The following is a 26,914-nucleotide window of genomic DNA, read 5'->3' as shown; positions in this document are numbered from 1 at the left end:
GACATTGAATTGTGCTTTGTATTGAATCATAATCTCATAGAGAACCTTTACAGCAGATGATCGCAGCGTTGTGTTTGTAAACTGTCGACTGTTTTGCACTTAAATAGATGTAGATGCATTTGGGAATTACAGCACAGTAAAGGGCTACATCTTTGTTTCTCCATTTTTATATAATCCAAATGCATTTGTATTACTGTTATTATAAAGTGCCAGGAGCACATCCAGTCCCTGGCAAACACGTTCAGTAGAGAAAAGACTAAATTCTGCCCTTGGTTCCACTTGCACATCTCCAGTGCAAGGGCTGTTAAGCTGCTGAGGGTCTCCCTGGGGAAGCCGTTTGAAAAAGCCCTGCCATTGTTCTAACAAAGCTCGGTGATAATGTAGCACACGAGGGGAGTGAATGAAGAGTATTTTACTTTGGATTTGATGGCCTGCCCTTTCCAGCATCTAACAAATCGAACCTCCTTTGTCCCCATTTCCACCAGTAGCCCTAATCTCCCTGGCTAAAACTACAGCATCTTATCAGAACAATGGCAGAAGAGGGGAGTTGTGTCCTCTCTGCCGTTTCCTTGCTTAAACCACGGTATCTCCTGTGATCATCAGACTCTGACTTCTCTGAGGAGGCATTTTGAATTAAATTCTTCACAGTTTATATGTACTGTTCCTGTAAGATTCTCATCCAACAGAAAGCACCCTGCAGGTGCTAAGTAATCTTCTCGAGTAGCATGGACAAGGACTGCGCCATAGCTTTAGATCTGCAAGACAACGGGAAGCACTGCCAGGAAATTCAGGTGTGAGGCATTGCTACAAGCAGGTCTGCTTCATGCTGGCATCTAGAGCTGTAGCAGAGGTCATGAGCGCAGCCTCTAAATTGTTCTCTTGCCAGAAAGGTGGAGAGGGAGATCTTCAGTGAGAAGTGAAATTAAATTTGTTAGTGATTAAAGGACAAGAGAGATGTGTTGGAAGCAATTGGTGCCAATGAGGCCTCTCAGCTGCTCCCCTAAGCAAATTGCAGTCTCGGTGGAATATCAGCTTCTCAGTCCATCAAATTGCAGTAATCAAGCCTGGAAGTGATGGGAGCATGAGTCACCACAATTTTCTCATCAGCAGAGGCCAAGTTTTCAAAATATTTTTAGATGCATTTCTGCAGAGATTTCTGCCAGCCAGTGACCTGTAGAGTGACAAGGAAATGAGCAATAGCTGCTGCTGAAGCAGGCTCTGCTCACTGCCACCTCCCCTGCTGACTGCAGCTTTGGACAAGGAGGGCAGGTAGATTGAAAGCCTTTGGCATGGTTCTGCAGAAAAGAGGCCCACTGAGTTGATGCCAACACCTGGGTTTGGTAAGTAACAAAATAGCCTGTTAATTCTCAGGCTATCTAGTAGGTTCGATTAAACTCTGACCTGTGTTGCTAGCCCAGAGCAGAAGCAGCCATGAGATTAGAAATTGTGATCCTTGCATGGAGAGATGGCTGGTACCCAACAGCTGCAGCACACAGAAAAGGCCCTGCATCTTCTGAGCATCCTGTGCTGGTGCATATTGTCCACTTTACCTGTGCTCCAGGTTGTCAGCATGGCACAACCATTTTTCACCCAGTTAAGCCAAAGAAGAAAAGCCTCTTTGAATGGCCTCCTCTGCAGGTGGGCTCCATCTGGTATAATTGCAAAAAAACCAAAGGCTTGCAGGTGTTGGTATGCTGATGTTAGTTTATCTGTAAGAAAAAAGTGACTATTTATGGTCAGATTTCTTATGAAACACTTATGAATTCTAAGGGAAATCAGCTCTTAAAGGGGAGGAAAATGGGCTGCCTTGTTTTGCCAGAAGAATTGCAGGAAACACAATTTGGGGAGTCCTGTGCTAACAACTGAGTATGAAATCCTTTTGATAAAAGCTTTTGCAGGTCTCTCTTCCCTTTGTTTCTTAACGTTGTGTCTGCAGCCCCTCTCCACCTGTGTCTGCTGCCCAGCCCATGCCCAAGGTGTTAGAAAGTACTTGTCCACAGTGCTTGCTGACATAAGCAATAAAGTGTCTTCTTATTATAGTATCATAGTATCATTCAGGGTTGGAAGGGACCACAAGGATCATCTAGTTCCAACCCCCCTGCCATGGGCAGGGACACCCCACACTAGATCAGGCTGCCCAGAGCCTCATCCAGCCTGGTCTTAAACACCTCCAGGGACGGGGCCTCCCCCTTCCTTCTTCTTTTGTTTTGTTGTAATTCTCCTAGTTAGCCGTCCCTAACTGAACCTGCTGGCATTATCACCAAGAGGATGCTCTCCTCTGCTTGAAGAGCATCTCTGAGGAGCTACTTTGTTCTTTGAGACCTCATGCCATAGCAGCATGATAATCGTGACTGAAAAACCACAGCAGCCTTCCAAGCTGCTGCCTGGGGATGCAGGAGTCAGCTTTTGTGCTGACACTGAAGAATTTATACTCATGCCAATTATGGTTCTCACGTTCTTCATTAGGACTTGCAGCTCCCCTGGATGGAAGCACCAGCACGCACATGGGCCTGCAGCTCACCACTGTATCCATTATAGTCTGGAACAGGCTGTCCAGGGAGGTGGTAGAAGCAACATCCCTGGAGGTTTTTAAGGCCAGGCTGGATGGGACTCAGCAAGCTGATCTAGTGTGAGGTGTCCCTGCCCATGGCAGGGGGGTTGGAGCTGGCTGATCCTTGAGGTCCCTTCCAACCCTGACAATTCTATGATTCTAGTCCCTGTTGGTCCTTTGGGCAATTCTGCATTACTCTGATATTTTTGCCACATGCTTCAGCAAGTTCTCACCCGTTCAGTTTCATAATGTTGCTTTAAATTACAGACATTTTGGGAGAGCCTCAACTTTTTCTTTATAAAAATGACAACCATTCTTTCTTTTAATTCCCCCCCCCCCCCCCCCAGTGAAATCTTTTAGATCTCTGTTTGTCTGAAGAATTAACTGTCATTTCCAACTAGTGGCTCAGGACTAAAAGATGTGTGTGCAGTTATTTGGCTCTCTCACTCACCCTGCCTCTCCTCCAAAACAGATATGCATCTTTCAGGTACTTCACAGCGAGTTGCCTAAAGCCCCCTTTAGAAAAGCACTACAACATCTGTTTAGGTCCAATTCCCTGATAAATAAAATATATCCCAGAGGCATAATAGCTTACTAAAAATAAGAGCATGACACTGTTCCAGCCAGCTAATCCAATAGCTCTGTTTGATGCAGCTCACAGAGTGCTAATGTGGGAAGCCTGTATCTTTTCAGCTCGGCTGTCTGCGAGCACCACACATGGATCTCCTCCCGAGCCGGAGCCAAATCCCAGAGCTGCCTGAGCAGCAGCGTGGGAGCAGCTCTTCCTCAGGGCACTGGGGGTTTTGCCACCCTGTGCTTACAAACTCCCCTCTTTCTGGCCCCTCCAGAAAGGGGCCAGAGCTGTGATGCATGAGAGTTTGTGTGAGTCAGGGGAACAGGAGAAAAAAAAGTGCTGCAGCCTTTGGAGCTTGACTTGTACCACGAGTCTGATCAGGTAACAGCTCCTTGTGATGTCTGACACTAACGTGGAACCTCTCTGATTATAGAGGACATGAGGAGCTGGCTATAGCTACCCTACCACATATCAATGGCCCCAAATTGTCTCACTTAAAGTGTCTACAGGGATGTTTAAAAACCAGGAAAACTCATATTTTACTGGTGCCAGGTTTTTGGAGGATTTTAAGTAGCCTTTTTAAGTTGAATATGACCTGTAGAAAAAACCTGCTCTCCATGTGCAGCAGGATGTGTATGAAACCATTACTCTGTAATTTAGTGTTTCACATATGTTTAGGAATGTATTTTTTCCTGTCTAGCTCTTTCTTTTCAACAGCAAACTCTCTCTGCTAATTCATTGTTTAGCCTGGAGAGGAGGAGGCTCAGGGGAGACTTTATTGCTGTCTACAACTACCTGAAGGGTGGTTGTAGCCAGGAGGGGGTTGGTCTCTTCTCCCAGGCAACCAGGACCAGAACAAGAGGACACAGTCTCAAGCTGCACCAGGGGAAGTTTAGGCTGGAGGTAAGGAGAAAGTTCTTCACAGAGAGAGTTGGAATGTGCTGCCCAGGGAGGTGGTGGAGTCCCCATCCCTGGAGGTGTTCAAGAGGGGATTGGATGTGGCACTTGGTGCCGTGGTTTAGTAGTCATGAGGTGCTGAGTGGCAGCTTGGACTTGATGATCCTTGAGGTCTTTTCCAACCTTATTGATTCTATGATTCAAACGTTTCCTTCTGTTCACATTTTTAGCTTTGTTCTGCGCAAAAACACATATTGCAAGCAGCAGCTTGCTAGGTTTAAGGAAAATAAACAAATGGTGTGAGAAATTTCAGCATTTTTCAGTTCTAGTGAAAATGACCCCAAATCTAGTCTGTGCAGATTGCATAGTGGTAGTGCTGCTGCTTGAAATGTGCTTGGAAACTGCTTTCAGAAGCCTCCCGCTTTTGTAGTTTATTGTCTTAGCAACAAAAAATATTTGCTCTGAACAATCCCAGAAGCACAATACATTAGCAGAAGGGAAGGAACATTTATAGCAAATAATTCAGCTGTTCTAAATGATGGCCATAAAGAGACAAGGGTTCCTTTTTGAATTTTGCTGCCAGGTTCTGGTTTCAGTGGTGCTGAGGAAGGCAGGTAATGTTCTTTTGATTAACAGTCAAGCCTTGAGTGGTTTTCATTTAAAGAAGACTTTATTAAGCTTTTTTCATAGTTTCATAGTTTCATTCAGGGTTGGAAGGGACCACAAGGATCATCTAGTTCCAACCCCCCTGCCATGGGCAGGGACACCCCACACTAGATCAGGCTGGCCACAGCCTCATCCAGCCTGGTCTTAAACACCCCCAGGGACGGGGCCTCGACCACCTCCCTGGACAATCCATTCCAGGGTTTCACCACTCTCATGGTGAAGAACCTCCTCCTCACATCTAGCCTGAATCTCCCCACCTCCAGCTTCATTCCATTCCCCCTAGTTCTATCACTACCTGAGATCCTGAGAAGTCCTTCCCCAGCCTTCCTGTAGGCCCCCTTCAGATACTGGAAGGCCACAATTAGGTCACCTCGAAGCCTTCTCTTCTGCAGACTGAACAGCCCCAACTCCTTCAGTCTGTCCTCATAGGAGAGGTGCTTCAGCCCTCTGATCATCCTCGTGGCCCTTCTCTGGACACCTTCCAGCACCTCCACATCCCTCTTGTAATAGGGGCTCCAGAACTGGACACAGTACTCCAGGTGGGGTCTCACCAGGGCTGAGTAGAGGGGGAGGATCACCTCCCTCGACCTGCTGGCCACACTTCTCCTGATGCAGCCCAGGATCTGATTGGCCTTGCGGGCTGCAAGTGCACACTGAGAGCTCATGTTGAGCTTTTTGTCCACCAGCACCCCCAAGTCTCTCTCCTCAGGGCTACTTTCCAGCCTCAAATTCTTTTTGTTGTTGTTGTTGTTATTCTGTTTTGAACAGACTTCCACCTGAAGAAAACTCTCAATGACTTTTTAGCCCACGTTAAATTCCCACTGACAAACAGGTGAGCACTATTATTAAACTGCTCCAGAAAGAACCAAAAGGATTTGCCAAACAAATCATGCCAGGTCATCAACTCTGCTGTTCATCTTTTCTGCATGTTATTGCTTTAAAATCATGGCAGTTGTCCTTTAAAATTCAAGAGTCATATTAGTCCTTTAACTTGGAAGTGAAGAATCAGCACTGATGGTTGTCTTGGGCCTTTTTAATTGTTCGCAGTTCAGAAAGGGATGGAGATCTGGTTGGGATGGAGATCTGGTTAGAATGGACTCTTGAAAAGTCTAGGAATCTTCTCATTCGTTCTTCAACATGTTTTGTTGGGTCTGCATCCTTTGCTTTAATGGGGATTTTGCAACTCAGCTATACCTGGAGACTGGAGGTAACTGGTGTGGTGCTGTGACTCATAACACCCCCCTTCAACTCTCTGGGCTTGTAGGAGAGTGGCTGTAAAGCTACTGGGAGGAAAAGGTGCTGGTGGACAAAAAGCTCAACAGGAGCTCTCAGTGTGCACTTGTAGCCTGCAAAGCCAATCAGATCCTGGGCTGCATCAGGAGAAGTGTGGCTAGCAGGTCGAGGGAGGTGATCCTCCCCCTCTACTCAGCCCTGGTGAGACCCCACCTGGAGTACTGTGTCCAGTTCTGGAGCCCCTATTACAAGAGGGATGTGGAGGTGCTGGAAGGTGTCCAGAGCAGGGCCAGGAGGATGATCAGAGGGCTGGAGCACCTCTCCTATGAGGACAGACTGAGGAGTTGGGGCTGTTCAGTCTGCAGAAGAGAAGGCTCCGAGGTGACCTCATTGTGGCCTTCCAGTATCTGAAGGGGGGCTACAGGAAGGCTGGGGAAGGACTTCTCAGGATCTCAGGTAGTGATAGGACTAGGGGGAATGGAATGAAGCTGGAGGTGGGGAGATTCAGGCTAGATGTGAGGAGGAGGTTCTTCACCATGAGAGTGGTGAAACCCTGGAATGTGTTGTCCAGGGAGGTGGTTGAGGCCCCATCCCTGGAGGTGTTTGAGACCAGGCTGGATGAGGCTCTGGGCAGCCTGATCTACTGTGGGGTGTCCCTGCCCATGGCAGGGGGGTTGGAACTAGATGATCCTTGTGGTCCCTTCCAACCCTGAATGAAACTATGAAAAGGACTGCAGGTGTTTGTTGACAGTTGCTAGAACATGAGCCAGTGTGTGTCCAGGTGGCCAAGAAGGCCAACAGCATCCTTGCCTGTATTAAGAACAGTGTGACCAGCAGGCCTAGGGAAGTGATTGTCTCCTGCTGAGTACTGCCTTCAGTTTGGGGCCCTCACAACAAGAATGAGACTGAGATGATGGAGCATGTCCAGAGAAGGGCAACAAAGTTGCTGAAGGGTCTGGAGAACAGATCTGGTGAGGGAACTAAGATGGTTTAGTCTGGAGAGAAGGAGGCTGAGGGAAAATCTTACCTCCCTCTACAGCTACATGAGGTTGTAGCCAGGTGTGTGTTGGTCTCTCTTACCTAAGTAACAAGGGAGAGAGGGCAAGGGGAAATAGCCTCACATTGCCTTAGGGGACGTTTAGGTTGGGTATTAGGAAACATTTTTTCAACAACAGGGTTCTCAAAGACTGGAACAGGCTCCCCAGGGAGGTGGTTGAATCCCCATCCCTAGAGGCGTTTCAAAGATGCAGATGTGGTGCTGAAGGGCATGGTTCACTGGTTGGCAGTGCTGTGGTAAGGGTTGAACTTGGTCTTAAAGGTCTTTTCCACCCTACATGATTCTGTGATTCTATTAGTAAACCGCTCAGCTGTCTCCCTGCCCAAAAAGATGGACTGCAGTAAGTCTAGAGAAGCCAGAAGCCGCCAGTGGAGCTGAGCTTCCGCACCTCATTGCTGGAAGGTGTCCAGAGAAGGGCCACAAGGATGATCAGAGGGCTGGAGCACCTCTCCTATGAGGACAGACTGAAGGAGTTGGGGCTGTTCAGTCTGCAGAAGAGAAGGCTCTGAGGTGACCTCATTGTGGCCTCCCAGGATCTGAAGGGGGCCTACAGGAAGGCTGGGGAGGGACTGCTCAGGATCTCAGGTAGTGATAGGACTAGGGGGAATGGAATGAAGCTGGAGGTGGGGAGATTCAGGCTGGAGGGGAGGAGGAAGTTCTTCCCCATGAGAGTGGTGAAGCCCTGGAATGGGTTGTGCAGGGAGGTGGTTGGGGCCCTGTCCCTGGAGGTGTTTAAGGCCAGGCTGGATGAGGCTCTGGGCAGCCTGATCTAGTGTGGGGTGTCCCTGCCCATGGCAGGGGGGTTGGAACTAGATGATCCTTGTGGTCCCTTCCAACCCTGACTGATTCTGTGATACTATGATGGGAGTGCATCCATGTGTCAGTGCCTGTGTGCCGCTGCCCGGACCCAGCGGCTCCCTGGCGACTGCAGCTCCAGCCGGGCTCAGCCTTTGGCACAGCTGCCCCATACCCACTGGGTTACTTTTGGGTGAGCCACGTCTCCTCCCTCCTTCCCGCCTTTTCCATCCCCTGGAGGGCACTCTGCCACGGCCCTTGTGCACTCAGGCCTGGTGCGTGGCCGCGCCCGGCGGCAGCCGGGTCACACCTGCCCTGCTGGCCCCTGGGCGGCTTCGTGCCTGCCGCCGCCTCTCCCGTCAGAAGACTACGGCACCTCTAGGCCCTGCCGTGGGGGTGGCCCGGTCTGACCCCAGCACGACCGAGCGCGGCCCGCCTCAGAGCTGCCGAACCCGGGCCCGTGCCGGGGGAAGGGGGCGAGCCAGGGGGGCCGGGCGCGGTCGCCATCGCCGGGACAAGGCTGCCCTCTGGCGGCGGCGCGGGGGCGGCGGGCCGAGGCCAGCGCCTCTCGGGGTCGGCTCTCGGCTGCTTGCTGGAATCGAGCTGGAAACGTGCGCGAGAGGCTGGCGGCCTCGTGTTCCCCTCCGGTTCAGCCCCGGGAAGGCAATTACGCGGGAGCCGCTGCCCACCGCCCTTCCGCTGAGCCCATGCAGGCAGCGGCAGGCTGCGCCGTCCCCTTGGAGCGGTTCCCTGTGCCGGGCCGCAACCTCAGCCCTGGCCGGTAACGGTGCGCCCTCAGGCCTGCCCTCTAACGGCTGTACCCACAGCCCTGCCTGGGAAGCTACCGCAGCAGGGGCCTCTCTCTCTGCTGCTGAAGTAGAAGGTCACGGTTAGCTCCTCTGACACGTAGCATTTGTGCTGCATTAGGCGCTGGGAGTTCCTGCTGACACCTCCCTTGACTGGGTTAAACGTTTTCCCACGCCGGGCTGTGGTGTTTGCATGACAAAGATCAGTAAGTCAGGTCTCCTGCCTGTCCCTCTTCCCCCCGCAGCCCAGTGTCCTTGGTACCTGGCCGCCGCCTCCTGACGTGCATCAGCGCGGTCTGATGTACAGCCAGGCTGATCTTTGACTCGCCTTTGAAACAGCAACGCATTTCCACAACAACAAATTACGCGTTGACACTAGAAGGTGGCAATCTGTAATGGATACTGCAATCTGAAGATTCAAAGAGACTACCCGTGATCTTTGTCCCCAGCCGAGCAAGCTGGAGTCTGCCTTCCCTCCTGCACGTTATTTGATTGCGGTACGTAACCTTGGGATGTGCTAATGATCATTAGTCAGAGCTGATGCATCCTGCCCTGCTCAGGAAGGGAGACGTTCTCGAGAAGAGCAGTAAATCAGCAAAACGTGCGCTTAAATACAGGGTAAAATGTGGTTTGAGACACGGTCCTGCAGCCATCATATAACAAAATGCTTTATTGAGAGTCACACAGGCGCTGGCGAGGAAAGAGGCCTGCTCCGAAGAGACCTGCTGAGGGGGAGGGACCCAGGAGAGATTCCTGAGCAGCTCGTGGTCCGAGAGCAGTCACAACTCCCCCAGTCTTTCTCTGCCCTCTCGTAGGGGATGTGGTGGGAAGGGAGCCCTGCAGAGGTGTTCAGATGCAGCTGTTTCAGACTGAACCTTGAGCACATGGCAGGGAGAGGGGAAGTGTAGACGATGGAGATTGGGAATCAATACGGCTGACCAATGTGATCGAGTATTGTTCCTTTATTGTTCCAGTGGTGCAGGCTGATGGTGCAGCCTATGGAGCAGGCCTGTAGTGCAAGTATAGCACTATAAAGTGTAGAAGAAACAGGAGACAGGAAAGGCAGAAGTGCGTAGCAAGGCAACTGCTACAACTTATATACACTGGGAGTGCCCTGCTGGCACAGCTCCATTGGTTCCCTCTGAGTGACCACACATTGCACTGTTACAGATTATTGGTCCAACTACTAATGACACAACGAGGTTGTTGATGCAGGTGCATGTCCTGTTGCCCCAAGATAACTGTCCATGTTTATAGCTACCAGTGTCTTGTTTTAGTTACATGCTGCAGGCACAGCACTGTTTTGCTCCACTGCTAGCTGACTCTGCATTTATGGCCTGCCACCATGTCAGGCTCTAGGCCTGCACTGCCAGATTGCTCACACTGCTTGTTGCTGGCATTGCCACAGGGAAGGGGTATGGCTTGTCACAGTATCACAGTATCACAGTATAACTTAGGTTGGAAAGGACCTCGAGGATCATCGAGTCCAACCTATCAACACAGACCCCATGACTAGACCATGGCACCAAGTGCCATATCCAATCTCCTCTTGTCAGCAGGAGTGAGGGGCTGCTCTGCTGCTCACCTCCTGTGCAGGTCAGGTTGCTGCTTTGTTGGGTTTTTTTGGCAGCTGTCTTTGCAGCCGAATGTTGCAGGAATGACTAGAGCATCTTCTCATCTTTTTACAGGCATTTCTCATTGTTTTAACTCTAAGTGAATAACACTTGCATCTGCAGCTCCACCAAGGAGCTGGTTGAAGTAGGCACAGGCCCTCAGTGATGAGAGGATAAATCCTCACCCCTCAGTAAGGTACCCCAGGTGTCATCCTCCTGTGCTATGTTTACTGAGAGATGTGCCAAATGTTTCACTCTTTGGCTTCCTGGCCTTGCTGCTTTGCCTCCCTCAGCTCATGTGGGTAGTTGTTGGCCTGGCCTCATCCTGCACTGCCCTGGGGAGAGCACTGCTTCTGTTGGGAGCCTGAGCTTGTCCATCCTTTCTAACCAGGATAACTGGGCCCACAGGGCTCTGTGGCTTCTCCTCTGAGTCTTGTCACCCATTTTGAAGCTGACCTGAGAGAGCATGTTTGGCTATTTTGTATGGTGGTGGTGTTACACGGTCAACATGCAGGACTGAGATCCCCCAATTCCAGCAGAACCTCTGTGACCAACAGTCCTGCATCTAGAGAGGGGAACAAGGCAACTCTTCTACTTGTCCCTTAAGTAAATGTTAGAATGGTTTGTGCCTTTCTTTTCCTAATTCTATCCATTTTCTCTCCTAAATCTGTCCTAAACATGAGCACAGAGGAATTTCCATACAAGGTGAGTCACTTAAGAATAGAGATGGTTCGCCTTTAATAAATTAATCAGTGCTCATGTTTTCAACAGCCATAAGAAGAGAGAAAACCTCCATCCCTCTTGTCATGGCAACTGCCATAAATGAAATATCATTCAGAAGTCAAGGGGGAAAAAAAAACATAAGCACTTTAGGTCTCAGCCAAGTCCACAAAGTAACAAAATTCATCACTAATTCAAAGGAGCTGTGTCCCTCAGAGCTCATCATTAACTGTTTTTACTACTAATAATACTGGAGCTGCATAAATTTAACAGAAGGCAGGGTCTGGCAGAAGGCAGAGTGGTGTTGAAGTGCCCCTGTCCTAATCAGACATCTGCATGAGCCTTCACTTGCTCTAGTCAGCCTAGCAAGAGACAGTGAGGGGTGATAGGAGAAGAGGAGGTTGTGGGCTTGTAGCTGTGGCAGTCTGGTAACATTAAGCCTAGAGAGGCCATAGGTATTTGTAATTTATTCATAAACAGCTATGCCATCATGAGAAACTTTCTAAAATAATATGTGATAGTTCCTTAAATATTTAACAGTTTGTTGACCTATTTTCTCAGTTAATTAGCACTCTTTTTTTGGCTGCATTAACAATGACTTGAGTGCAGCCTGCTTTAGTTGCTACGCAGCTCATCTACACTGGGTTGCAGGAAGATGATTTCTTTCTGAGGCACATGACACAGGAGTGTCATTGTGTCTGGGCTTGTACTTAAAAGACCTGTAGACTTCCTAGTAGTTGTGCTTAAGCTCAACTTGTGGAACTTAAAACCATTCACCTAGCATCCTTCTGAGTCCTAAAGCAAATATCTGTTCAATTACAGCACTACCCTCGCTGGAACGGGCATGTTGTGACCACCCTTCTCTTCAGAGTTAAGACCATCAAGCTCATCTCTCCAAGCTGCATTTGTGAGTACACTTCTTTCCTTATTTATTTTGCCCAGGGCTCACTAAGCCTAGAACTCAATAGAAATGTGGCCATGTGTGTCATCATGTCACTTATCACAGCACACTGATGTGTTCCTGAACACTGACAGATGGTGCTTAGATGCACCGAGTTCATCGTGCTGTAGGGGTTTGAACAGGAGAATTCATCTGTCTCCCACCCATCTCCTCTCAACTCAGTAGGAGGACCTGAGAGCAGAGTTTGTCTGACTATCAAGCACAAGGATGGCCACCTAGTTGGAGGTGGCCACAGGGCCCTCCTGATGGGGAGGAAGTTGTCAGCAGGAAGGATGTGTCCTGTCATTGGCTACTTAGCTCAGGGAGTATGGCTGTGGGCTACAAAATAAGCTGCAGCACCAAAGCTTAAGTCTGTCCCCCATTACACAGCTTGGAGACCATCTGAGCCCTTCCATCCTAGTAAAGGACATCAGAAGGGGCAGTTCCTGCTTTCTGAAGGGCTCTAAATGGTACATCTTAAGAGGATTGTTACCAGGACTATTCCTGGCTCTTTCAAAGCTGCAGTGAAATAAACCTTTGTCCTTGCCCTTGTCACATCCCCTTCGTAGAAGGTGTCAAGGATCTTCGTGGTTTCCAAGGGCTGTTTTAGTGGACTCTGCAGAAAAGCACTTGGGCAGAGAGAAGCATGGAGAAGTTCAGGGAGCAAGGATGCAGTTAACTTCCCATGTAGCACTTGCTGGGCATGTCCAGAGTGACCTGAGAAGGGTACTTGTCAGCGTGTGCTGCTACAGTGAGCGGCACTGAGCTGACTCAAAGTCAGCTGACCAAGCAACGCTGGCTGCCAGGCTTCAACAAGCTCCCTCATCAGGTGCAAATGGACAGGAAAGGTTTCTTCCATTTGCACCTGATGAGGAGGCATGTTTCTCCCCCAAAAGCTGCTGTTCACCACCCTGTGCTTCGCTCCCACCGATCAATTCCGTGTCCTCTGAATCAATGCTCCCCATTAATCAGCTATTTATTGCTTTTTATTTTCCAATTGGAACTTCACACCTGCTGGCAAATATTTTTGTCATTTGAGAGTGCACACAAGACCAAACCTGCAAGCTCCTAAAGGAGAATGGAGAGGTTTTATATCTGGGGTTTCTTGTTCCTAGAAAGAAGTAGGATGCTGAGATGATACAATATGAGGAAAGAATTCCTTTTTTTGGCTACAGCCTTAAGGCAGCAGAGGCAGAGGATGCCATGGCTGCAGCCACAGCTGAGGAGCAGGTACACAATGTTAATCTTTGTAACACACCAAACAATCTATCAACTTCTATTTTCTTACAGCTACAGCTTAGATAGCTTTGACTAACATCTCTGTCTGAACTGGCTGCTTTGAGGGTTTACCTATCTGGCAGCCCAGAGAGGATCTACACCACCACTGCCAACAGCCTGTGTGGTGTGGCCCACGCTGTTTCCAGCCACACCAGCTACTGCAGCCCTGCTTTCGGCCTTGCAGGTGTTCAGGTAATTGTCTTGTTCCCGCTGGTCGAGGGGCTGACCCAGCTGTACTCGGCTTGCACCAGCACCAAGCTGTTCTCCCGGATCTTTCGGAAGTGCATCACCTCCCCGTGGTCTCTGACGGCCATGACCTCGGGGTCGGGCTCGCCAAAGGAGACCTCCGTCCGCTTGTGGCAGTGCTGAGCACAGACGCAGCGCAGGGCGGCTGCCAGCGCCAGGCCCAGGGCGGCCGTGCACAGCAGGAGGATGCCCAGCTGGGCGGCGAGGACTCGGGGCCCTCTCTCAGGGTCTTCTCCCTTCCCGGGAACAGCAGATTCGGGAGCAGGTCTGGTCAACCACGGCAGGGTGTTCCCACCCACCTTCTCCTCCTCCTGCTCTCCCCTGGCAGCGCTCTCCTCTGGCTGTGGTGCCAGCTTTCTTTCTGCCATTTGCCTTGATGCTGATGACAAATTACTGGCAGTGTTGGGGTTGCCAAACCAGGCTGATGTCACAGCAGTGTCTCTCACGTCAGTGTGTGCATGTGGAGCAGAAGGAGACCCTGTTGCATGTGGAGAGATATTCTTGCTCTCTGTACTGGCCTTTGAAAGCAAAAGCAGAACAAGATGTGCAGTGAGGGAAGAGAAAGGAGCCTGATCAGGTTCTGACTACCTACATCACAGTGCAGTTCAGCTCTGTATTCCTGACACCCAGATGTCTCTCTAGCCTTGGTATCTGATCTTGTCCAAGTTTTGTATTGTCCAAGCTTTGTATTTAGGTTCACATTGGGCCCACTGGAGTTCAGTCACCACCCTTCTTGAGGTTGTGGATTGAACCATGAAGCAGAGAGACCCAGGGGACTTCGGACAGCCTTTGACATCAGCAGGTTTGGCACAGTCACATAGAACTTGTGAACTCTCCCCTGTCTTGCTTTCTCAGGCTACACAGCCAGTCTGAAATCTGCTGCCTCTCAGTATTGCTTAGCCACCCATCTGAGTGCTCCTGTTCCAAGGGGCTCTGACTGCTGCTACACACCTTATTTCATCTGTCTCAAAATGACAGCCATTCCATGCCAGTTCTGCAGCCCAGCCTTTGCTGCAGATATTGTCCAAGACTAACTGTGAAACAATCATACAATTTAGGAGGCCCCCCAATGAATTTTTCCATTCCCACTGTGCACCTGAGCCCCCATCCAAAACCTGCAAAATATACTGGAGTTTTTTCTTTGGCTCTACTGAGATTTGGATCTGGCCTTCGTGACTGGCATCTCTCCAGCCTGTCCAGCCCAGCAGGCTTTTTCACACATCCATTAATTATACTAGAGGAACTCTCACCCTCTACCATCAACAGCAGTTTCTAAAGCTTACTGGGGAGACAGTGTGACAGGAGCACAAAGCTGAGGTAGGAGCCCTTGGCAAGCTGTGAAGCAAAGCAGGGGAGAGTCAGAGCATTCTTTGTGGAAGAGTCCATTCCTGAAGGTGCTAGTAAAATGCAGTAGTAAATAAAAGACTTTCAGTGGCTGAGCTGCAAACTGTAAAGCAGCTGGCTGGCAGTGTTAGGACTGCATGTGTACAGATCACTTGCCCTCAAAATGCAAATGCATGTGATCCCCATCTTTTCTTAGACCTTTCTGTCTTTGGAGGAGATGTGGGGAGGCCTGTGGATGTGGTCTACCTGGACTTCAGCAAGGCCTTTGACACCGTCCCCCATAGCAAACTCCTGGCCAAGCTGTCAGCCTATGGCTTGGGCAGCAGCACTCTGAGCTGGGTTAGGAACTGGCTGGAGGCTGAGCCCAGAGAGTGGTGGTGAATGGTGCCACAGCCAGCTGGCAGCCAGGCACCAGTGGTGTGCCCCAGGGAGCAGTGCTGGGCCCTGTGCTCTTTAACATCTTTATTGATGATCTGGATGAGGGCATTGAGTCGATCATTTGCTGATGACACCAAGCTGGGGGCAGGAGTTGATCTGCTGGAGGGTAGAGAGGCTCTGCAGAGGGACCTTGACAAGCTGGACAGATGGGCAGAGGCCAAGGGCATGAGATTGAACACATCCAAGTGCCAGGTTCTGTACATTGGCCACAGCAACCCCATACAGTGCTACAGGCTGGGGTCAGAGTGGCTGGAGAGCAGCCAGGCAGAGAGGGACCTGGGGGTGCTGGTTGATGGTAGGCTGAACATGAGCCTGCAGTGTGCCCAGGCGGCCAGGAGGGCCAATGGCATCCTAGCCTGCATTAAGAACAGTGTGGCCAGCAGGAGCAGGGAGGTCATTCTGCCCCTGTACACTGCACTGGTTAGGCCACACCTCGAGTCCTGTGTCCAGTTCTGGGCCCCTCAGTTTAGGAAGGAGGTTGACTTGCTGGAACGAGTCCAGAGAAGAGCAATGAAGTTGGTGAGGGGTTTGGAACACAGCCCTGTGAGGAGAGGCTGAGGGAGCTGGGGCTGCTTAGCCTGGAGAAGAGGACACTCAGGGGTTACTTTATTGCTGTCTACAACTACCTGAAGGGAGGTTGTAGACAGGCAGAGGTTGGTCTCTTCTCCCAGACAGCCAGCACCAGAACAAGAGGACACAGTCTCAGGCTGCGCCAGGGGAGGTTCAGGCTGGAGGTCAGGAGGAAGTTTTACACAGAGAGGGTGATTGCCCATTGGAATGGACTGCCCAGGGAGGTGGTTGAGTCACCATCACTGGTGGTGTTCAGGAGGAGACTTGATGGGGTGCTTGGTTGCATGGGTTAGTTGATTAGGTGGTGTTGGATGATAGGTTGGACGTGATGATCTTGAAGGTCTCTTCCAACCTGGTCTATCCTATCCTATCCTATCCTATCCTATCCTATCCTATCCTATCCTATCCTATCCTATCCTATCCTATCCTATCCTATCCTGTCCTATCCTCCCTGTCCCCACTGCTTACCTGCCCATCTTCTTTACACAGCAGACACAAGCCTGGGGTGGCAGCACTGGCAATGCTTCCTGCTCTAAAATGTGGAGAGAGGAGAGGCAGGGTTAGGAAGTGACCCACAGCATTAAGTGTTACGTGGAAGCTCATGCAGCCCAAACCCTCTAAGATTTGTGAGCAGGCAGACATCCTCAACCCCACATTCCATAACTGCTTTGAAACCTTCCTTGCTTTTCCCTGCAGATGGAGGGACAGGCCTGCTGAGCTCACTGTTTCATGGAATATCTGTGTGCACTTTTAGAAAACCATTGTAGCAGTCAGGAGGTTTTATCACAGTTTTCAGCCCCCAAGCCAGCCCCTGGTGGTCTGAGCAGCACAATGTGGGGGTTTGAAGACTTTTGGATGTTCTCCCTGTCACTGTCTGTGATGAGCAGTCTCCAAAGGATTATTTCTCTGAATGTCAGGAAGTAAACGTATTCTTGGCTCCTCCCCAGCCATAGGCACCTTCCTAGACAGACCCTCACTCAGGGTAAGTAGTACTCTTCTCCTTCTGCAGAAAGGCTGGAGAAGAGCTCTTCCCAGCACCCCATTTACCTCTCAGAGATGCTGTAGCTGGAGGTGTTGTCCTGAGAGACAAAACCTTGCAAGGCATGGACGATGCTGAGTTCCTGGGTGGAGGTGGACAGCTCCGGCTCCTGGCTGCTGGCCTCGCTGCTGCTGCTGCTGGATGCAGCCCGCGAGGGCCGGGTCAGCTGCTTGGGCTCAGCTACAGGATGGGCGTCAGACCCAGCCTCCAAACCTGGCTCCACTGCCAGCGTGGGCACAGTGCCCGTGGGGCTGGCAGGTGCTTCAGGGGTGCGGGTGGCAGCCACGGGAGAGGTGGGACCTTGTCCAACACAGAGACGAACAGAAAGCAGGGACAGAGAAGCAGAAGTTTATTGTCTTGGGTTTGTTTATTTCAAACCCCACTTGGTGCTAACATTTGCCAGGAAGGATGGTAATAGTGACTCTTTATTTTCATATCAATCCTAGGTGGGAACCCAGATGGAAAGTAAAGCAGCAATGCTCACTGCCTCAGTTATGGTCAAGAAAAATAACTAAAAGTCAGTTTTGGTGCTATGCCACTTTATACCTTGGGTATAAGTCAGTCCTTGGAGCATTTTACTGACCGAAGTAAGTATAACTACATGCATGCTGATGGGCAGCAGTCACATTTAGAGACAAATGCATTGCTTTATATAGGCAGTGTTGCTAACTGCACTTGCTTGTCTTCTGGAAATGAGATTTTAGGTGTTGTATGTTGCATTTTAGGGTTTGCACTGAAATGGTAAGATCTGGCAACCCTTTCCAGTACTCTCCTTGGAAATGGCTCCATCACCTCAAGTGCTGACTCATGTCCTCACTTCAAGGAGTTTGCCACAGCCATTGCTGTTCTCCCCGGTGGCCACAGGAGTTAAACAGGTCCCTCCAGCTCGTTTGAGTCACTTGTGTTAAACACTTGCCCAGAATAAGCTGTGAAACTACATCAGGAAGTGATCAGTGAGACACTCATCCCTTAGAGACTTTCAGATTCCACCTGGACACATTCCTGTGCAGCCAGCCCTAGGTGATCCTGCTTTGGCAGGGGGGTTGGACTCTATGATTTCCAGAGGTCCCTTCCAACCCCCCACCTTCTATGCTTCTTTGCTTGCCCTACCTGTGTGGTGTGGGTCAGCTGGTTCCTGCGAGGGCGCAGGGGTTACAGGATGAGGCTTCTTGTCACCGCCAGCAAGCGTTTTGTTTTGTCCTCGCTGAGCCACAAGAGCAGATTCGATCTTTGCCCAGTAGACAAAGTATGACTGGACTACAGAGATGCTGTTGAGACATAATTAGGCAAGAATTCACTTGGTTTTACAGCATTAATGAAACACCCAACTGTTTAGCCAAACACAAGGGCTGCTTTGCTCTGAAAAGAGAAGTGACACGAAGGTATTTTAAAGATTAGCCCATCACATGTTTTACAAAGAAAAGATACCAGGTGCCATAAGAGAGATAGGGAGTGAAGAATCACCACTCATAAGGAAGATCAGCCAAAGAAATGTGTGGGAACTGAACAGCTTTTTGCCTGCCTCCTTTAATTTTTATTTATCCTGGCTGTGTTGATAGAAGTGCATTTGGAAAACTTGGACTAGCTCTGCTTATAATCTTCTGTAGGCAGGGAAACAACAGTGGTATTTACTAATTAAAACAAGCCAATGTAACTTGTACAAACAGCTAAATAGGTAGGGGGGGGAAAAAAAGGTCTCTCTTCTCAGCCCTCTGTTATTTGAGCCTGCCTAACCCTCTGCTTTTTGCCAGGTGCCAAAACTGCGCTGGCCAACCTTTATGTTCACCCAGAGAGCCTTCTTTCAGAGAGAATTGCAGCTCAGACTGCTCAGCCGCTTCTGAAGATTAGCTACAGGGAAACTAACCCAGCTTTTCCTGGGCCAGATGATTCCTCCCAGGCATTTTCTTAAGCCTAACAAGGAGTTCTTCCAGATGCTACGATAGGGAGAAAAGGGGGAGGGTATCGGAAATGAGTTTGTAGGGCCAAAAGCCAGAGGGTGAAGGGAGCGTTAGGGCAGGTGGCAAGGAATAGGCAGTGTTAGGTTTGGGTTGGGCTTATTTGGTTGCTTTTCTGTGGGTTTAATAGTAAAACAGTGGGCAAAAAAATTGGAAATGCCTAGCAGCACTATTTCTGTCTCAAGGAATTCGTGCCCAATCACAGTGAGATGCGCAAGCCACGCCACCCACCGGGACACTTATGTTTTGGGGAGCAGCCAGGGATCTGGCCAAGCAGCTTCTAAGTGGTTTTTGTAAAGTCAAAATGTAGCAATTTAATCTCTTCACCAAATGAAAAGTCTGTCTGCTTCCTCTAAGACAGTCTGCTAGAAGATGTTTAATTTCATTCCAAATCAGAACCAAAATACTTGCGAGGTTTGGCACTTTGGTGCCAAGCACAGATGCTAAGTTTCAACCCCCTGCTCCCTCTCTTCCTACTCTGTTTACAGTTAACTCATTTTAATTATGTTGGGTTTTTTTAAGGAGTGATGTATAAGATCATTCTGTAGGCAGGGAATCCCTATGGGCTGTGTTCTTTAGAAAGACAGGCAACGTGTTCACAGTTCCCTCTTTGTACCTTAACAAGTGCTCAGGCTGTCATCTTCCAGTGCATTTGTTCTGAGAAAGCAGTGAGCAGGTAAATACAAAGCTGCACTGCCCAGCAGATAGAGATGGTGATTTATGCACCAGCTGGGATACCACAGCAGCATTTGATAAGTATTTAGCTGTATGGGGTTCCAGATACATAAACCACCATGCTGGGCAAGTATAATGGAAAAAGTTAAGCCAAGCCTTTAGCTGAGAAGCCACAAATTCTGCTTAGGAACCAGCACATTCTTACAAAAACTTGATGTCTCCAATGGGTTGGTCTGGTGCTTTCCACACAAAGGACAGGTTTCTCTTCAGTGACTTGTCTGAGTGGGTGACAGTGTCACCATCTTCAAAACAAGTCAGCAGCTTGGAGCCAGGAGGGATGAAGATAAAGGTGCCAGCAATCTCATCGTTAGACACTTTGCGAGCTTGAAGCAGAAAGCCCATGAAGTCCATTGTGCTCCTCACTGTCACTGCAAGACAGAGCATGAGACACAAAGGGATCTGCCTCATAGCTATGGGGTGAACTGTTTGCAATAGAGTTTCCAGTGGTAGCAGTGAATCCAAAAGAAAACCCTGTGCGACACCGTTTTGCAGTCTTTGTCCTCACAGTCAGTCTTGGTCATGCTGGATGCAGGAGTTCAGGCTTTAGCTGTAACTCTGCAGCGTGTAATTGCACACAGAACTTGCTCCAGTCTTTCCCCAGCCTTGACTGACTGCAAGCTGCTAACCACATTGCAGTGGCAGCATGCAGCCATTTGTAAGGAAGGAATTTTGGGTAACCACACTGTACACGTGCAAAAGCTTGTGTGCTGCCCTCAGAGGGCTTTTATCTTGCACGAAGATAGTAGGCAAGTGGCCAGGCTGGGGAGCAGTGCCTGTTGGCTTGGTCAGCATCTGCATTAGGAGTGGCGATGGACAGGACACAGTATCACAGTATAACTTAGGTTGGAAAGGACCTCAAGGATCATCGAGTCCAACCTATCAACACAGACCCCATGACTAGACCATGGCACCAAGTGCCACGTCCAATCTCCTTTTCAACACCTCCAGGGATGACAACTCCACCACCTCCCTGGGCAACCCATTCCAATGATGAATGACTCACTCGGTGAAGAACTTCCTTCTCACCTTGAGTCTAAACCTCCCCTGGCACAGCTTGAGACTGTGTCCTCTTGTTCTGGTGCTGGTTGCCTGGGAGAAGAGACCAACCCCTTCCCGGCTACAACCACCTTTCAGGTAGTTGTAGAGGGCAATGAGGTCACCTCTGAGCCTCCTCTTCTCCAGGCTAAACAATCCCCAGCTCCCTCAGCCTCTCCTCATAGGGCTTGTGCTCAAGGCCTCTCCCCAGCCTTGTTGCCCTTCTCTGGACACATTCAAGTGTCTCGATGTCCTTCCTAAACTAAGGGGCCCAGAACTGGACACAGTACTCAAGGTGCAGCCTAACCAAAGCAGAGTACAGGGGCACAAAGACTTCCCTGCTCCTGCTGGCCACACTATTCCTACTATTCCTACTACCCAGACAAATCCCCCAGACTCCTTCATGCGCCACAAAGGAGCAGGGAAGATGACTTTACCCTCTGAAGGTGTCTCTGGTGTTATGTGTGATGAGGACTGATGAGGATGAGAGGCACTTGAGATAAAGGAATCCCACCCAAAGGATCCAAACCTACCAGCTGCTTCCGGCAAAGGGCTGGTCTGCAACATGGTGAAAACCTGGAGTCAGCCATCACCTGAGAAACATTAGTCCAAGTGCTGCAAACAGAATCCCTCTGTAATGATACTCAGTTTGTCACAAAGAGAGAAGTGGTGTAGCTCACTCAGAGCAGTTATCCCTCTTCCCAGCCCTCCCAAGGATTAATGCCATTGCTTGAGATTAATTGCCATCCATTTTTTTCCAGATGCAGGAATGAGAAGTTGTTCCTTACCTGGCACCTTGTCACCTGGGAAGTAGGAGGACACATTGGTGTGGAGTGTAATGTAGTTGTTGCTGAGGCTGTGCAGCTGCACCCTCAGGTGCCTGGGCATCATGTCGCTGCAGGCAGAGAGGCCGGCACCGTGCGAATAGGCAGCCGCACAGGAGACCAAGCACAGGGCTGTGCACGCCCAGCCAGCTAGGGCGACGTGGGCTCTGCTGCTGTCCTCCATCCTACAGCAGAGAACAGCAGGCTGGCTCCCCTCAAGGCACGTCAAAGGTCAGTATTTGGTATGCCATGTCTTTAGTGCCTCTCAGCTTTGGTGGCTGGCAGGGTCCCAGATCAGCTGGAGCATTGTGTTACTCTGACTTTACCACCGAAGGACGAGTGTGCAGTATTTATTGTGGTGGGTATGGTAAGGCAGGCTGTCCTGCTTTCAAGGTAGCACTTCCTAACATCATCTTCTCAACATGCAGCTTCTCCTGGCTTAGATTTCATTATGCTTAGTCAATGAGGAGATGTATATAAGCCAGAGGTGAGGAGGTCTAGCTAACACCTCCATCTCTAGCTCTTCTGAAACTTGCCAGCTGACTGACAAACCTCCACTGCACACAGTGCCCAGTTCATACCCAGCCTGAAGCAGGGAGAGGATGGATTCAGTTTAACCTTCCACAGTTGAGCATCGTCCCAACCAGTTCCAACCAGTTATGTACCCCAAGATGTCTGTGGGAGTCACAAGAGCCTTCACTAAATATCCCAGCGCTTCCCTCCTCCCTGCACAGTCAGCCTCCCTTCCGGGCATACCTACACCTCCCTTGCTGGGTCTGATTCTCATGGGAGCTCATGGAAGTACGGCTGAGCAGCAGCTCTTTCCCCTCGGGCATCGCCACCTTTTCCCTCCCCGGCCGCTCATCCGTGCCCCTGAGGGCGCAGCTGTGGGGTGCTGGGCTGCGCTTCCCAGGGCCAGCCGCGCTGGGGCTGCCGGTGCCATCGCCATCGCTTACCTCGGGACATGAACGCTGCCGGCTCGCTGCCGCCGCTGCCCTCCCAGCCTGCCGGAGACCCATCCCTTCAGGGACCTTCTTCCCCTTCTCCTCTAATGGGAAGCGCAGCAGCTGTTACTGCTAATACCCACCACCTACGGCAGCACTCTGCCACTGCCCAAATCCTGCCTTAATCATATTAGTTTTCCTCTTCACAGCCCACCCACTTTTTTCTTTTCTTTTTTTTTTTTCACATCTCCAGGCTCCAGCGATGAAAACAAAAGCATCTGGTGAGGAGGGGGAGAGGCAAGCCAATGGAGTTTATGAGGAACACCCTGGGATTCCTTTGCAGAAGATCAGACTCTTGCTTGCCCTCTTGCCCTCCCCACACTCTCCCCCTTCCATGCTGAAACTTTGCAAAGCAAAGCCACCTCAGCTCCCTCTAGTTCCTGACCCCCAGGCAGTGTGCCCTGGTCTCTGTCACTAACATGGGAGTTACTGTGGCAGCAAAAGCAGAATTTTGCTAGAAAGGCTGGGAAGGTGCATGCCACGTGCCAGTCCTGCCAAGAGGAGCCATCAACACCCCAGAAACCCACCAGAGCTGGCACATAGGACTAAACGTCCAAACACAGCACAGGAGCTGTGTTTAAGTCCAGCCTGGCACCCCTGCCTCTTGCCTGAGCAACCCTGCAGCCATGCCAGTGCTTGCCCTGTCCCAGGGCTTCCCAGCTCCTCCTCAGCTCCACCTCATCACAGACTGCTTTGGTGACCAGGACTCTCAGCTGATCCTGGCCATTATCACCAGGCTTGTCCTGCTCCCTGCCAGGAGCTTGCTCACAATGGATGGAAAGCAGGGTCCAATTTCTTCTTGTCAGGAGGTGCTGAACAAACTGCTGATAGCTGGTGGCCCTGAGGAGGGCTAGAGGAATGGAGTAACAACCCATCAGCTGGATGGCTTTTCTTCAGCCAGCAGATCCTCAAGAGGCAGCATCCCACGGCCACTGGGAGCGGGGTTGGCCCTGTGATGGAAGTTGTGGAAGATGAAGGGACAAGAGCACTTGCTGACCTCAGGTAAATGTGTGTCTGATGGCTGAATGCATTCAGGTTCATACTTAGTCCACCACAGAGCTGTCCTGTCCCATAACTAAAGGAGGCACACCAACACACAGGTGGCATCACCAGGCACCATGGTGACTCTTACCTGGGGCACCCCCCTGAAAGCTGGAGGCAAATTTGCAGATGCCCCACTTAGCACTGTGCCCATCAGCCTGCCCTGCTCTACAGCCTGTCCTTCAGAAATGAAACAAGGTGCTGGGAGGGGCTGAGGTACTGCTGCTGACAACCCATCTCATTTGCTTAACTGGTTTGAAAGCATGGGAACTGGTGGTACTGTGCTCTCCTCTGCATTTGGAAGAGGCCTTATAGTCACAGATTTCCAAGCTACAATGCATGTCTAACAGTTTTCTTTCCTTTTGCCAGTGGAAGCAGAGAGTAGTTCAGGGGAAGGGAGGAAGAGTTTGCATCTTGCTGCTGTTCTAGATTGCAATTGCCCACACTTTAGATACCTTTATGCTGTACTAATGACTGAAAGCAGCTGCTCTCCTGTGGATTTTCCTTACTAGCTGTTCCTAAGCTAAAGTATCCCTTGCTTTTAATTCCAGCATAATAAAGCAGCAGCTCCAGACCTCTGACAATCTGCAGGGGAAAGGCCAGACTTGTTGCAGCCATTCTGGCAGTGGCCAGGTCTGAAATCATTCCAGGACAGTGCAGGTCTTTGCATCATGCCATGGTGTTGCAGCACTGCAGTCTTCTTCAGCTGCTGCTGCACAACCAAGCACACGTTTTCATTATGCCAGCTCCAGTGAGGATCATTCCTCCACTGGCTTCCACCTAAAAAGGGGGGGAAAGCAGCAGAGTGCAGACCCTGAAACAGCAGTGTTAGGTGTTCCCTGGAGCTCTCTGCAAAGCCATGGGGATAAGGGAGACTGACCTCAAATAAATGAGCCCCAGCCCATCCGTAGTGGCACAGGATGTACAGCGGTGCCACATTGGCCCTGCTCACTCCCCAGGCTGGTGGCAGCCTCTGGGCAGCGCAGGAGGTGCTGCAGGGGAGGGCTGTGCAGTAGCACCAGTCAGCAGGGGAGGGCTGTGTAGCACCACCAGTCAGCAGAGCTGCAGGGTGCAGTCTGGACCCAGTTAATTGCTGGGCTGATCTGAAATACAGCCCTATGCAGAGTTCATCCTCACTGCCTGCTCTCCAGCAGAGGAGCTCCGTGGCTTCAAAGCTGCACTCAACCCAAATGTCACAACCATCTCCTACTTAGAGATGGAAAAAGCCTGTCAGAGTCATTACCGTGACACAGGCACCTACCAGCAGCCTCCAACTGCACATTCAAATGCCAAGTGACAGGCAGATGTTTCCAGTAAGAAATACAGCCCCCTCCACAGCCTCTGGTTGCATCACCCACCGGGACAGCATTGCCTCAGCCTCCTCTGGCCAGAGCTTTGACCTACTGGAGTCGCTTGAGCTCAGCCAGGCTGTGTGTCTATCACTGATCATGGGGCCCAGACAGACATGAGAAAACCACACAGCACTGCTCTCACTAGAGAAAGATTTGCCTTTTTCCTGTCATAAATTTCTTTGTTAGTAGGAAGCTGGTAAGGAGAAGGGAACATGAGACAACTTATACCCTGCCTATTGTTTTCTCAGCAGCATTTGTGTAGTGGATTTCCAGAAGAAAATAAAGCACAGCTGGGCTTTTAAAAGAGCTCCAGGGAAAACTGTGCATGCTCTGTAATAGCTTCATAATTAAGACAGACTATAAACCATAGAACTTGGAATTTCATTGACAAAGTGCACAGAAGGATTATAAACCCAGTAACATCCCAGGCTCATCAAAGCAGAAGCTTTCTTCTTCTTGCAGACTGCTTCTAGATCTCCACATCATTGGTGCACAAGAGGAACAGCAGACATGGAGCTGGTGCAGTGGAGATCATGTGTCATGTGAGCATGGATGTAAGTACTCAGAATTGACATTTCAGAGTAAGCTGGTTGAGAAATGCTTTGTTACTGCAAGGTGTTAAAAGGAGTCAGAAGTCCTTCCTGGTCAGCTGGCAGACACCTGAGTCCTGTGAACAAAGTTTGGGGGAGTCAGAGAGGAGTGGGCAGGTTCAGTATCACTAAGGTTGGAAGAGACCTCAAAGATCATTGAGTCCAACCTGTCACCACAAACCTCATGACTAGAGTAGGGAGGGCACTACTGCCCACTGCAGGCTTGAACTCACAACCTTCTCATTAAGGGTCTTACGTGCTACCAACTGAGCCACTACTTGTTGATCAAGTAGAGAGCTCGAAGGTGGCCACAGTTGAGTCCAGACCTCACAGAACTGATCATTACACCAATAAAGCTAGCAGCACCTTACTTAGGATTTAAGGATACTTCACATGATCTTCAAAACAAAGAGCAGTGGCCAGCTGTGAGGACACAGTTTAAAAACACAGTGAGAGAGCTGTAAAATCCCACAGTAGACCCACAAGGAGCATGGAGGACAATGCCTACAAATTGACATCTCATTGTTGACCTGTGCATGCCTGTGGTTCTGTGTTTGGGGAGACCAGGGTAAAAGAGGATGTTCCTCTTGACATCTAGTTAGGAGGGCTGCCAGAAGTATTGGCAGCTCCTTCCACTTCTATCCAGATGACTATTCTTGCTGTTTCTCTACCAGTTATTGAAGTGTGACAGTGGATTCAGATGTTACTGCTAGGAATGGACTCATACACACACATATGACATGCAATGTGAGTTTCCTTCCCTTAAAGAGTTAGCCTAAAAAGCCCCCAGACAAGCCTTCATTTTGTCTGGCAAGTCCTGCAACCTGGGCAGCTGTTCTGCACTGCAGGAGGGGGTTGAGGGGAGAGAGATGGTGCAGGGCTTTTTAGGAATCTCAGTAAGAAAGGCCCAGCAATTGCTAGCTTAATGACTGCTTTAATAAGCCAAAATAAGACAGGGAACAGAGAGCAAGTGCATTGTACAGCCCTTCAGCTGCTGGGCACCCTCCATTCCTGCAGCCTCAGCACAGCCCAGATGGATTTTCCCACGGTGCATTGTGTGTAGCAGATGCAAACCTATCCGTGGAGAACAGCTCTCCCTTTTCAGCACTCGAGCTGCTGTATACATTTCCTGACAAGAAAGCAAGCCCCTTTCTAAAGGATGTTCTCATGAGAACTTGTGGCTGCTAGATAAAGGCAAGGCCAGGCAGGTGGTGCAATCATGGTACTGAGTGGGAGCTGCCCACAAGCTTCACTGTAAGGAGGAGCTGGCAGTGGTGGCCTGTGGCCAAGGGGTCTGTGCGGCCCAAGAGAGAACTGAAAGCCACCCTGGGCATGGAGCCCAGCCCAGAGCTGCTGTTTGGATCACTGAGTCCTAAACATTCAGGGGTCCCATGGTCAGGATCAATACAGCAGCTCAGGAAAAGCTTCCTCCCATCTGATTCTCAGCCTTGGAGGACAGTTTGGCACAGGGACCCGAGGCTTTGGAACTGCTGGCCCCACAGTCTGTTTGCTTTCAAAACTGACATGGGGCTGGAGCCAGCCACAGGCATGGATTAGAATATTAAAGATCAGGCATTGCTTTGGTACCATCAGTCAGCCAGTCAAAGGCCA

General features: G+C 50.2%; 1 protein-coding gene across 1 annotated transcript; it reads right to left on the bottom strand.

Moving 5' to 3' along the window:
* Nucleotides 1-12,840: 12,840 nt before the first annotated feature.
* On the bottom strand, nucleotides 12,841-21,500 carry REELD1 (reeler domain containing 1). The gene is made up of 6 exons (XM_068154099.1): nucleotides 21,281-21,500; nucleotides 19,603-19,825; nucleotides 17,878-18,035; nucleotides 16,776-17,067; nucleotides 16,197-16,260; nucleotides 12,841-13,894 (listed from the first exon to the last, which is right to left on the bottom strand). The coding sequence occupies exons 1-6, from the start codon at nucleotides 21,498-21,500 to the stop codon at nucleotides 13,319-13,321; spliced, it is 1,533 nt and encodes a 510-aa protein (XP_068010200.1). The 3' UTR covers nucleotides 12,841-13,318.
* Between the last annotated feature and the right edge of the window lie 5,414 nt (nucleotides 21,501-26,914).

The sequence above is a fragment of the Melanerpes formicivorus genome, unplaced genomic scaffold (assembly GCF_026170545.1).
Source record: "Melanerpes formicivorus ecotype bairdi unplaced genomic scaffold, bMelFor1.0.p_v2 SCAF_27, whole genome shotgun sequence".
NCBI lineage: Eukaryota > Metazoa > Chordata > Aves > Piciformes > Picidae > Melanerpes > Melanerpes formicivorus.
Note: the sequence above shows the minus strand (reverse complement) of the source record. Positions and strands in the feature narration are given on the sequence as shown.

Excerpts from the sequence above, each read along its gene's own strand:
- REELD1 (XM_068154099.1), bottom strand. The coding sequence starts at position 21,500 with ATGGAGGACAGCAGCAGAGCCCACGTCGCCCTAGCTGGCTGGGCGTGC. Across the intron at positions 19,826-21,280 it reads CCCAGGTGACAAGGTGCCAG|TGACAGTGAGGAGCACAATG; the intron begins GTAAGGAACAAC and ends TCTGTCTTGCAG. Across the intron at positions 18,036-19,602 it reads ATTGGAGACATCAAGTTTTT|CATCTCTGTAGTCCAGTCAT; the intron begins GTAAGAATGTGC and ends ATGTCTCAACAG.